This window comes from Ranitomeya variabilis, chromosome 2 (genome assembly GCF_051348905.1).
Source record: "Ranitomeya variabilis isolate aRanVar5 chromosome 2, aRanVar5.hap1, whole genome shotgun sequence".
In the NCBI taxonomy this organism is placed as follows: Eukaryota; Metazoa; Chordata; class Amphibia; order Anura; family Dendrobatidae; genus Ranitomeya; species Ranitomeya variabilis.
Window position 1 is genome coordinate 769,064,889 of NC_135233.1, and position 12,899 is coordinate 769,077,787.

Consider the following 12,899-nt stretch of genomic DNA (forward strand, 5'->3'; position numbering starts at 1 on the left):
GCCCACTGGACTCATTTGTATGCATACAGATACCAGGAATTTCAATAAATAAAATGCAAAGTTTCCTGAACCTTTTTCCCCACAAAAAATGGTTTGATCAATTCCTCCTTCTCTACAACATGCTGCTTGACATATCAATTTACAATTTTCAACATTTAGAATTGAGCCATCGGTGGTTGATACTTTTTAATGGCTAACTGAAAAGATGGTAACAAATTGCAAGCTTTTGAGACTACTCAGGTCCCTTCATCAGGCGTAGACTAATACAAATGCTGAAGAATCACATATTTCTCTATCGCTTCATTGGGGGGACACAGGAACCATGGGTGTATGGTGCTGACACTATGCAAATAAAAAAAGTTAGCTCCTCCTCTGCAGTGTACACCCCACCGACAGGAAGTAGGATATTCAGTTTAGTTTAGTGTCAGTAGGAGATGGACACTGGTCTTTCATTAGACCCATATCTACCTCAGTGTGCGTCGTTTCTTTTCAGATTTCCAGAGGAATACAGTGTGAACGGTCACTACTGTACTCCCACGCAGAGACTATGAGTACTGCGTGTACTGCCACCCCGTATCCTCATATGTCTGCTCGGCAGGACCCCAGCCCTAACACAGAAGAGTGTTCAGGTGATCCGGACTCTGTCCTGCCTCCGTCTCCCACCCACTCGCCCACCAGAGCCTGTCGGTTGGAGGGGACGCGGATGTCCCACATCGCATGAATCCTGCCTCCGTCCCCCTACCCACTAGCCCACCAGAGCCTGTCGGTCTGAGGAGACGTGGACATCCCATATTGCAGTATCCTGGATGGGGAGGTACTTTCTCTTTTTTCCCACCAGGTTCTGGCGAAATCAGAAGTAGATAAGATAGAAGAAAAGAAGTTCAGGAAAATCCTTTATTTCTTTCATACCTGTGCGGGCCCTGTAATTTTTATAGAGGATTTTAGCTTGGGGAGCCTTTCCTGTCACTTCCGATGGAAGTGGGGGCACTGGACATTCCACTGTGACGTTTTGAGGCCTCTGCGCCGCCCCCCCATGTTCCGGCGGTCACTTGCTCTAAATCTAGGTCCCGGCTTCTCTCATGCGGCTCTCCCGTTCCGGACTGCCGTGGATCCCTGGGACCTCAATCTTGTTCTGGAGGCTCAGTGGGGTTCCCCCCTAAACCTCTCCTTCAGACCTCACTGTCTGTTCTGTCCTGCAAGTTGGCGTTTCTGGGGGCCATCACCTCCATTAGGCGGCTCTCTCCTGTCGCCCCCATTTCGTGGTTTTTCACCAGGATAAGGTAGTTTTACTGCCTCCGCCTTCTTTTCTTCCCAGGTTGGTGTTCTTCTTTTACTTGAATGAGGAGATTGTCCTTCCCACCTTTTTGTCCTGTTCCGACTTATTCTCTGCGTTGGCTGAGCAGGCTAGACCTGGTCAGGGCGGTAAGGGTCTATTTGTCTAGGACCGCCTCCTTTAGGAAGACGTACCATCTATTTGTCATTCCAGATGGTGTGCCAAGAGGCCTGCTGGCCTCCAAGGCTATGATCACTCGCTGGATCAGAACCGCTATTCTGGAGGCTTACCGGGTCAAGAACAGAGTGACTCCTTCTGGGATTAAGATTCACTCTACCCCGGGCAGTGGGCACCTTCTGGGCGGTACACCATGGGGCACCCGCCCTACAACTTTGCAAGCGGCAACCTGGTCTTCTATTCACTCATTTGCCAAATTTTATGAGGTCCATACCTACGCTTCGGCAGATGCCAGCTTAGGCAGAAGGATCTTGCAGGCGGCAGTGGTGAGTTCTCCAACCTGAATGGCATTTTCTGCTGTTCCCTGCCCAGGGACTGCTTTGGGACGTCCCATGGTTCCTGTGTCCCCCAATGAAGCGATAGAGAAAACAGGATTTTTGGTTGCTTACCGTAAAATCTGTTTCTCGGAGCCTTCATTGGGGGACACCGCACCCTCCCAAGTTGAACAGCTCTGTTGTATTATACTGTTACAGTTTGAGTTTCTGTAATTTTTCTAATATTTATTGCTTCTACTGCTTTCTCACTAACTGAATATCCTACTTCCTGTCGGTGGGGTGTACACTGCAGAGGAGGACTTTTTATTTGCATAGTGTCAGCATACACCCATGGTTCCTGTGTCCCCCAATGAAGGCTCCGAGAAACAGATTTTACGTTAAGCAACCAAAAATCCTGTTTTATACACAACACACCACAGAAATAATGTCATAGATAAGACAGGTGACATGAAGTAAAATTACCATTTTGAGAGAGTGATACAGTTATGTCCATAAATATTGGAAAAGTTCATAGATAAGGAGTGTGAATGTTTTATTTTCCTCTGATTGAGGTCTGGTTCTGTGTTGTGTTGCCCCCACAAGGTCTGAGGAGCAAATTCCTTAATTGAAGTAAAAAGACACAAATCCATGCAACACACTCATTCCTGCACTGAGAGCGTCAAAGGTTGTCATAAGCTTATACTCCCAGACTCTTCTGTCTCTCTGAGATACTGAAATATCCTGATGGGACAGGAGGACAAAAAGTCGCTTTCAAGCTTGGCCATGAAAAGATTTGCATACTGTGGAGCCATTTTACTTCCCATTGCTGTGCCAGTCTCCTGTAGATATAACTTGTTGTCAAATTCAAAGTAATTGCTGGTGAGGATGAATTTTATAAGTTTCACCACAGAATCCGCATCAGTCTCTGTGTTTTCCATGAAGAATTTTCAGGCATTTAATCCATCCTGGTGTGGGATATTAGAGTACAGTACAAAGATTCCACATCCTTGGTGGCCAGGATGGTTCCTTCTGGTAGAGGACCTATTGCTGATAGTTTATTCAATAGGTCAGTTGTATCCTGAATGTTGCTGGGTGTATTCTTTACCAGTGGTTTAAGAAGAATACCCTCTACCCATTGTAGCGTTTCGCCTACTACGTGTCTTGGTGGACACTCGCTTGGCACTTGATTCAAGCACTCAGGCACGGTTTCCTCATATAAATCAGTCTCTTAGGTTTATTAACCATCATAAACTACATAACTTAAAGTTCATTTCAATACATCCACGAACATGTCATGACCCCCAGTCTGTTCAGGTAGCAGATAAACTTCTCTTAGGCATATTACAATCCCCTTGTCCAGGGTTATCTTCCAGGAGCTCCTGCTCCACAGGCTGACTCCTCGTCAGTCCCAGGTCCTCAACGGGGCGGTGTCTTTCTCAGCATAGGGCCATCCCAGGCTCTATACACACATGCGGTCTGTTCAGGTGCTATTCAGGACACTCGTCCAACACCCAGGCCACCAGGTCCAAAGCCCCACCACGTGCTATTCAGGGAGACGGCACTCCCAACACATAGGCCTTTCCAGGACCTGCAGCACAGACCATTCAGATCCAAACACTACACCCATGTGACCCACACCCTGGTCACATTACATACTTGTAACTACTCCCATAGGTGGGACTTGTGTGTGTGGCTAGTTTGACCCGCCCATCTCTCATAACTAGCCCTGTCAGTCTCCCTTGTTAAGCAGCACAATTTACTTGTAGGACTACAGGTCCCAGAACATCCTTACTTCAGGCTGACAATGCAGAGTATCTTCCTCTGCGACACACATACCGGCCATTCACAATATTGCCAGATTTTAAATCACCAGAGTTATGGCTGCGATTGCCATGCGTTCCTATGGCCTCAATACGCCTCCATGCGTATTCCGGGCAGACCATACAGCGCCCCCTACCAGTACACCATCCAGATACCTGCTTAGTAAGTGTGCCCACACACATTAAATAATTGGTCTTCCTGGATTTCCAGATTTGTGGATTTTGGGACGCATGTAGGATGTCCTTATTCTTGGGCTTTCTGGTATCAGGTCATCGGCTCTTGTGGATTCGTCAGGCAGACAAGATACCAACTTGTTTAGTTCCTTGTATTAGTCCTGTGTAGGATCTGACTCCAATTTTTTCTAGTACCGTGTGTCCATAAGTTGTCTTTTTGCTTCCTTCATATAGTCTGATGTGTTCATCATGACTATTGCACCACCCTTGTCAGCAGGTTTAATGAGGATGATGAACTCTCACCGCCACACAATAAGAGAAAAAAGAATGGATCTACCTGTGGCAAAACATTTTTGTATCCCAGATCACAGCACCATGTTCATGAGATTACTTGTATTAAAAGGTAATTTCAAATCTCAGAGAGACAGAAGAGTCTGGGAGTATAAGCTTATGACAACCTTTGACACTCTCAGTGCAGGAATGAATGTGTTGCATGGATCTATGTCTTTTTGCAGCAGTTAAGGAATTTGCTCCTCAAACTTTGTGGGGGCATCACAATACAGAACCAGACCTCAATCAGAGGACAATAAAACATTCACACTCCTTATCTATGAACTGTTCCAATATTTATGTACATAACTGTTTATCACTCTCCCATAATGGTAGTTTTGCTTCACGTCACCTGTCTTACCTATGACATTCATTTCTGTGCTGTTTTGTGCATAAATATGTGATTCTTCTGAATTTGTATTAGTCTATCCCTGATGAAGGGACCTGAGTAGTCTTGAAAGCTTGCAATTTACCAACTTTTCAGTTAGCCATTAAAAGGTATCAACCACTGAGGACTCTCAGTTCTAAATATTTTTCTATCTACTGGCTAACACAGTACAAAGATTTATCTTTCTTGTATCAGTTTTCAACATGGCAGGTTCCCTTTTAGGCATATGTACATAAGACTGTCAGCTGTTATCAACAGTCTTGCCCAACACTCCAATATGTATGGGGGCCTTCCAGTCGGTCTTCCCTGACAGAAGATGTCTTTGAACAGAAAAATCCGATCTGTCCAATTTTGGATTGCTGACCTTTTTTGTTTTTTTAAGGCTAGGGTCACAAGACCATTTTTCTCTTATCTGAGAAAATCTGTCAGAGTGTGTGTGGTCAGAGTGTGTGTGGTCAGAGTGTGTGTGGAAATCAGACCACACTCTAATGTCATCCTAGTGTGATCCTATATTTTCAGTGGACCCAAAGACTTGAAAAGCTGACTATGTTTTGATTATCAGAGTCAAATTGTTCATGCTGTGATTTTTTATTTCCCCACTCATTGGTGGATAACCTGGGGACGAGCCCTCTCCATCAAAACAAAAAATAGCAGTCGTGTGCACGAGCCCTAGAGGGAAACTAATAGAGATGTTTGTCATTGTCTTTCTCATATAGTATAGTGGTCTACATTATTTAACCTTTGTATCTTTTTATTTTCAGCTTGTGGTCATCATTGACAGAATTCAAGGATTTTCACTTTCCAGTCCTCTTTCCAAATTTTTAAATGGTCTGGAAATTCTTTTAGCAAAATCTCAAGTAAGTACACTTGCAAGTAAGGTATACAAACTTTTCTTCATGATGTTACTTCTCACCCAACCCCTGTGCAAATATGATACATGTTGAACTTTTTGTTTTTAAAATGAAATAGAAGTTCTAGGCATTTTTATGTGTCTTATCAGGTGTCTTATCCCAGAAAATACATTGTTGTTAGTATATAATATGATTATTTTTAAGTGATGAGCTAGCGTGCTGGAATAAGGTGCGTTTGAGCAAGCCGAAGATACTCTATTAGCACACAAGCATGCTCGTATAATACCTTATCAAAGCACTCTCGCTCATCACTTTTTTTTAAATTAATTTATTTTTTTAAATTAACTTTTTATAATTGTCAAAAGTTTGAAAATTGTCAAGGCAGCCGAATAATTTAAGGAGATCTGTCAGTAGAATCAACCCTCCTAAGATGTCTATATGGGCATGTAGGTCATAAGAAGCTGAATAAAGTGATACCTTGATATCTTTAATCCATTGTCTTATTCCAGAGAAATCCACATTTTTCTTGTATGTAAATGAGCTGTTCCAGGCTATGGGCAGACACTGATCTGAATGAGAATATACAGCCAGAACTTGATTAAAATGTAAAAGGGCATTACTGGTGCTATATGTAATGGCTGCTCTCTTGTTCTCACTGCAGAGCTGTGTGTGATTATAACTGACACAGTTCAGCATTAAACACATCTGTAGGTTCCTCTCGGTGCCTCATCCTCCATCTCGCAGTCAGCAAGTGATGCAATATGGTTATCATACACCAGAGCTGTGAGAGCTGCAAACTTGCTTATAATGAGGCAAAGTTCAGTTCTACTGTACTGTGTTGGTTACATGTCTCATACTGGTAGCTGCCCCTTTCATTTAAAATAAGTTATGGAGGCAGATTCTCATGCAGATCCGTGTCTGGCCCAAAGTTTTTAACATAATTTACATAGTAAGAAAATGTAGCTGGAATAAGAAATCAGATTGCAGATGTCAATGTATGATTTTATTAAGTTTCCTATGACCTGAATGCCGATATAGACGACGTATAAGGGTTGATCCTACTGACAGATTCCCTTTAAAGGTAAGGTACCGCGTTTGTAGATTATTAATAAATCACTGTAATGTAGCATAACATGCTGCTATAACCAAGTTTTAAATGCATGTGAAACAGATTTCGTGTGTTATATGTGTTTAAAGAAGGAACTGGGGGCTGACATCTTGGTTTCACAGCAGTTCACGACACTAACAGTGTCATTTTACAGCACCCCATGGACATAGGAGATAATAGACCGGCGCTGACCCTATCTATAACATTGGAGAGGTGTTAGCAGTGAGCTGGGCACACCTCTGTGGGCTGCACAACTCACTGCTGTAGGTGTGACTAGCAGCCATTTTACTATAGCCCAGTGCTCTCTGCCCAGCTCCACTTACTCTCCATCACAGGAGCTCCATTCACTCCATTAAGCTGCATTCCCAGCCTGCAGAGATAGGCGACACCTGACACCTCTCAGCCATACAATGTATCTCTCCCCTCCCCCCACAATGCCTGGCCATTCACTGCAGACCTGGAGCTCCTTCTTATTACTGAGGGATGAGTCACAGACAGCTCTGCACAGACAATGCTGCTCCATACACACCACATAAACTAACTGTGCTTCTGATGCAGTAACTGCTGGTGATAGCAGATCACAGGGCAGTCACACACAAAATGGCTCTGCCCTGTGATGCTGCTCTTCATTCTGCCCCAGGGATATTAGACCACCCAAAAGGGGAGGGAAATGCTGATGTCAGCAGTTACTGCCCAGATTTTCCAGCTAACAGTAAAGCTGGTAAGTCTTACTATAGCTGCTTGAGGTCTAAAACGGAAAATGCTCCCCCTAGTGGTCAATATATATATTTGTAAGAAAATATATAATATTTTTCATATAGAAATGTTTGCAAACAGTGCAAACATTGCATTAATGCATTTTATTTACTATTTTAAGCTTAATTTCACAAAAAAACAAACTACAAGAAAACTGGTGGCACCTTCCCTTTAAGGGCTATCAAAACCTTTACACTTTTTTTTTTTTTTTTTGCCCTTTGACTATTTGCTAAAATCAAAATTAATCGGCTTTCTTAACAATATTTAGCTGCAGTAGACTCTATGAAACTCCTTTTACTTAGCTTTATTGTTGGATGCTATTGAGCCTGTTAGTTTTTAGGCCCATAGTTAAAAAATAATTAACAAAAAAATTTGAGAAAACACGTTAATTCGCAAAAATCGCAAGTCTGCGGCTGCTTGTTGTTTTTTTAAATAAAAAAGGGCAACCAGAGCCTATTTATAGGTACTCTTTAAAGGGAATCTGTCAGCAGATTTTTGGTACCTCATCTGACAGCAGCCTGATGTAGTTAAAGGAACCCTGAATTCATCGATGTATCACTTAGATTACTGGGTGCAGCCGTTCTGACTCAGAGCTTGTAGATTTAGCATGAAGCAGAGCTGAGAAAGCTAACCCCGCCCACCAGGCTCTCCTTGTACAAAATCCATAGACAGTGAGGTGCCTATCACAGGAGGGGGTGTTGCTGGACTAGTGTACCCTTGGTCTATATTGTTCTATTAGGTGTTATTTGCAGAACAAGTTGTACTTTGTTTTGTACCATTTAGATGTAAACATACATTTTGTAAAAAATACAAAGGAACATGATTCTGACGGTTTATGTTTAGTAGAATTTATAATGTGAGTACTTCAATTTCTTTATTCTTAAATAGGACTGGGAAGAAAATGCCAGCCGGGATCTGTCGCTTCGAAAAAACCTTGATGAAGTTACACAGCTTATATTCCAGTGGCGTAAACTCGAACTGAAGTAAGGATTTTTGTTGTTTGATCTTTAGTGAAAGCCGTTATTCTAATGCTGCTGCATCCAGATTCATGCTGGTTAATGTAGGCCTGTAGACGATTGCTCCATGTAAACTCTGCCTTCACTGATGCGTCGTGGAGAAAAATATATCAGTGAGGCTGAAACCCCCACAAATACAGTTCAGTGCTGTCTGAGTTGTGCCCCCCTCCCACATTTCCGGAAGTCATTGAGCATTCCTTTATTTCCTAAGTACAGGATGATGTCTACGCTAACAGTACAAGCGGAGCATTACTTACATTTCTTGATAGTAAGGTTTGGCATTCATAGTTGTCCAATATGTCAATTGTCGCACTTCTCTTCATTGTACATTTTGTAAACTAAGTGGATTTCTTTTTTGTCTCGTAGCTGCTGGTCTTTGAGTCTTGACAATGCCATGAAGCGACATGCCGAAAAATGCTATCGGCACTGGGTTTCTATTTACCAATTGATTGAAGATTACCTGCAAGTGGAACAGGAGAAAGGTGACGTAATAAATGCCCGTCTGTCATTGATGATCTTTCTAGTACAAAGCTGTTTATTTGACATTTTGTGTACTGGTTTTATATGCAGAGAATGATCAAGAGCAATCATTCCAGTCTGTTACAAAGACATTGCAGGCATTCATCGAAGGGTCCACTTTGGGAGAATTCCAGGCTCGTCTCCACATGATACTGGTTTTTCACTGTCATGTTCTTCTGGTGCCACAAACACCCAGGAAAGGTAGGCCATTGTTTTAATGAAGACAACTTACATCTAATCTGCTTTTTCTTAATTGGTTATTCTTTTTTAATTCTTAATGTAAATAACACAATAAAGGTAACATTTACCACTTTGTTACTTGTGGCTTATGGGGAATAGGAACTTCATAATTTGCACCTTCTGCTCTGCGGTACTTGGCGATTGCTGCTTCTATGGAAATGTATGGTTGGCTGCAACTTTCCCTGGCAATAACCATTGAAAGTAGAGGGCTACAGAAGGGAAACCTGGCGCAGTCAGCAAAATGCTGTGCCAGCATCACTTTTAAAGGGACTATCTTAGTTAAGCAGCATATGGAGGTATATAGAAAGCCTCTCCAGGGACAAGCTTATCGAAGACAGATTTACCTTAAGTGAATAAAGGGTCATCTGAATGCCGCGCTCTCTCCTTGATATGTCACTTCTGATAGACAAGATCTCATCATTAAACTATGTATTGGAAATTATGCAGCTCTGTTAAAACTGAGCTTTAACCTTTGAAAAGATATAATATAAAGATAATCAGCATAACATTTTAGACCTAATCTAAGCACACAACAAGTTTCTAATCACATAGCGAACCTGCAGAACCCAGCAGCGGCCACCCCACTGTTAGCAGGGCTGTGCACTGATTGCCCACTGCTGCCGATCAGTGAGGATGCCGGGTATCGTACTCTCACACATCTGATACTGATAACCTATTCTGAGGATACATCATCTGTGTAAAAGTAGTGGAACAACTCTTTAAAAAATAGCCGAATAATAAGTGGTTGAGTAAAGTAAAAAAAAATGTTTTATTGAATTTTTTTTATATTGAAACATGTTAGTAAGTTAATTGTCATAATACTGTATTTCTGTGCTATATATTTTGACACTGATAATAAACATAGATTTTATTGTTCTTTCCAGACTCTTTGTGCAGTCTACTCTGGAATCTTTACCATTATTATAAGCAGTTTTTGCCATCTGTTGAAGCAAGAATTCATGAATTGCGTAAGCCTGTGGAGAAAGAGCTCAAAGTATGTGCCGTATATGTCCATGTGCATGATTGTTCCTGTTTCTATATCTACCACATACAATTTACTAATGAAGATCTAACCTAACAACATCTTATAGCTGTAGAAATCGCTTAAACATCTCTAAACTTGTCAGGTGTAAGATGTATTAGACAGGTGACAGTATTTCTCAACATTTCATAAACTTCTGGCAGTTTTTTGTAGATAGACCCTGCTCATTTTTCTGCAAATCAGGGCTGTAAAAATGCCCATGGATGCCGTCTATGTAGTATGCATTTTTAACACTTGTTAAACCGAATGATTGTGTGAATATACCGTATATAATATAGTATAAGCCGACCAGAGTATAAGCCGAGACCCCTAATTTTGCAACAAAAAACTGGGAAAACTTAATGACTCGAGTATAAGCCTAGGGTGGAAAATGCAGCAGCTACTGGTATATTTCAAAAATAAAAATAGATACCAATAAAAGTAAAATTAATTGAGATATCAGTAGGTTATGTGTTTTTGAATATCCATATTGAATCAGGAGCCCCATAAGATGCTCCATACAAAATACGCCCCATATAATGCTCCATACAGGTTATGATGGGCCCCATAAGATGCTCCATATTAAAATATGCCCCATATAATGCTGCACAAATGTTGATTATGGCCTCATAAGATGCTCCATACAGACATATGCCCCATATAATGCTCCACAAATGCTGATTATGGCACCAATAAGATGCTCCATACAGGTATTTGCCCCATATAATGCTGCACATGGCCCTATAAGATGCTCTATACAGATATTTGCCCCATATAATGCTGCACATGGCCCCATACAGATATTTGCCCCATATAATGCTGCACATAGCCCCATAAGATGCTCCATACAGATATTTGCCCCATATAATGCTGCACATGGCCCCATACAGATATTTGCCCCATATAATGCTGCACATGGCCCCATTCAGATATTTGCCCCGTCTAATGCTGCACATGGCCCTATAAGATGCTCCATACAGATATTTGCCCCATATAATGCTGCACATAGCCCCATACAGATATTTGCCCCATATAATGCTGCACATGGCCCCATACAGATATTTGCCCCATATAATGCTGCACATGGCTCCATAAGATGCCCCATACAGATATTTGCCCCATATAATGCTGCACATGGCCCCATAAGATGCACCATGTACAGACATTTGCCCCATATGCTGTTGCTGCGATAAAAAAAAAAAAAAAAAAGTGACATACTCACTTCTCAGGCCCCCGGCACTTGCTATATTCACCTGCTCCGCGTTCAACCATCGGCGCCGCTGTGTCCTCCCCGTCCTCTGCACTGACTGTTCAGGCAGAGGGCGGTGCACACACTAATCGCGTCACTGCACCCTCTGACCTGATGGGGAAGACGCGTCGGCGGTGGAACGGAGAGCAGGTGAATATCGTGCACTGCGTTATACTCACCTGCTCCCGGCGTGGTCCCTGGACGTCCCTGGTTCTCCGGCGCTGGCAGCTTCTTCCTGTATTGAGCGGTCACATGGTACCGCTCATTACAGTAATGAATATGCGGCTCCACCCCTATGGGAGTGTAGTCGGGTCCATATTCATTACTGTAATGAGCGGTACCATGAGACCGCTCTCTACAGGAAGAAGCTGCCGGCGCCGGAGAACCAGGGACGGGCAGGGACCGCGCCAGGAGCAGGTGAGTATTATTAGACAGCTGCCGCTCTCCCTCCCCTGCCGACCCCTGGGTATGACTCGAGTATAAGCTGAGAGGGGCAATTTCAGCCTAAAAAAATGGGCTGAAATTCTCGGCTTATACTCGAGTATATACGGTAGTCTGATATCCGTCCCTGAAAAGTGCCCCATGCTTGGATTGCAATAAGCAGCCAATCACTAGGACCTCTGGGCTACTGCCTCATGAGGTCCGGAGACCTGGCGATCTGCATACGTTTGCTCTTCACAGGAGTGTGACACTGGCTTGATAGGTTTTAAGAAATTGGCATGTGTGATGGAGACGACGTAACCCTTTATTTACTGCTAAATATTTTGGTGCTAAATAAGCAGTGGCAATGCGTCTGCATTTATTCCTCCATGTCAAAATTGGTGGAAAAGTTTAGCAACTTTGGTATGTGCAGTACCCTTCCACTGCTCATGGAGCAGCATAATTTATTCATCCTCGTTTGGGCATTGATATCTTTTTAACAAGATCCTAATTTTTGCAAGTTATTGACTTGTTTTTATTTGGATTTTTGGTAGGATTTTGTGAAAATATCCAAGTGGAATGATGTGAGTTTTTGGTCCGTGAAACAGTCAGTGGAAAAGACGCATCGGTAAGATAGTGGCGGGAGGCAAGTGATGCGCTTTCATTGCTTTGATTACTAATCTAATTGATGGAGCTTGTGATAGTGTAACGCAAGAACACTTCTTTGTTGCCTTGATGAGCAGCTTTGCTTGAACCACATGTTTGGTGTATGTTCCAGGTTTCTTGGTAATGTCTCGCTTTCCTTTTAGAACACTTTTTAAACACATCAAGAAGTTTGAAGCAACCCTGAATGAAGCCTCCTCTTCAGCTTTAGTAGAAAGTATCCACGAGGATCAGCTGGATTTCATGGGCACCGCAGCAGACTTGAAAGTCAAACGAAATGCTGTGCAGCAACTCGCTTCTTTATTGAACTCGCCCTCATCGGAAGCCAGCAGTATACCAGTAAGAACTGAGAGCAATTCAATTCACTATCCTGCAAATTTGTTTGTTTGTTTGCTTTTATCTAGGTCTATAAATATGTAAAAAAAAAAGTAAAAAATTGTGTTAATTCTACAAATATTGTTGACAATATTTACACACTTTGTATTTGTTGGTATAGCCACTGAGGGCTTGTTTTTTGCGGGATGAGTTGTACTTTTCAGTGACCTCATCCATTTTACCATGTGATGTAAATGGAAAGAAA

At 42.4% G+C, this 12,899-nt stretch overlaps 1 protein-coding gene across 2 annotated transcripts in view; it reads left to right on the top strand.

The window, feature by feature from the left end:
• MDN1 (midasin AAA ATPase 1) overlaps positions 1–12,899 on the top strand; it is a 334,505-nt gene that overhangs the window by 268,028 nt on the left and 53,578 nt on the right. For both annotated transcript variants that reach the window (XM_077289726.1, XM_077289727.1), the window contains 7 exons: positions 5,238–5,333; positions 8,080–8,174; positions 8,574–8,689; positions 8,778–8,927; positions 9,851–9,960; positions 12,211–12,284; positions 12,466–12,658. In XM_077289726.1, coding sequence (XP_077145841.1) covers positions 5,238–5,333; positions 8,080–8,174; positions 8,574–8,689; positions 8,778–8,927; positions 9,851–9,960; positions 12,211–12,284; positions 12,466–12,658 — 834 coding nt within the window. The remainder of the gene's footprint in view (positions 1–5,237; positions 5,334–8,079; positions 8,175–8,573; positions 8,690–8,777; positions 8,928–9,850; positions 9,961–12,210; positions 12,285–12,465; positions 12,659–12,899) is intronic.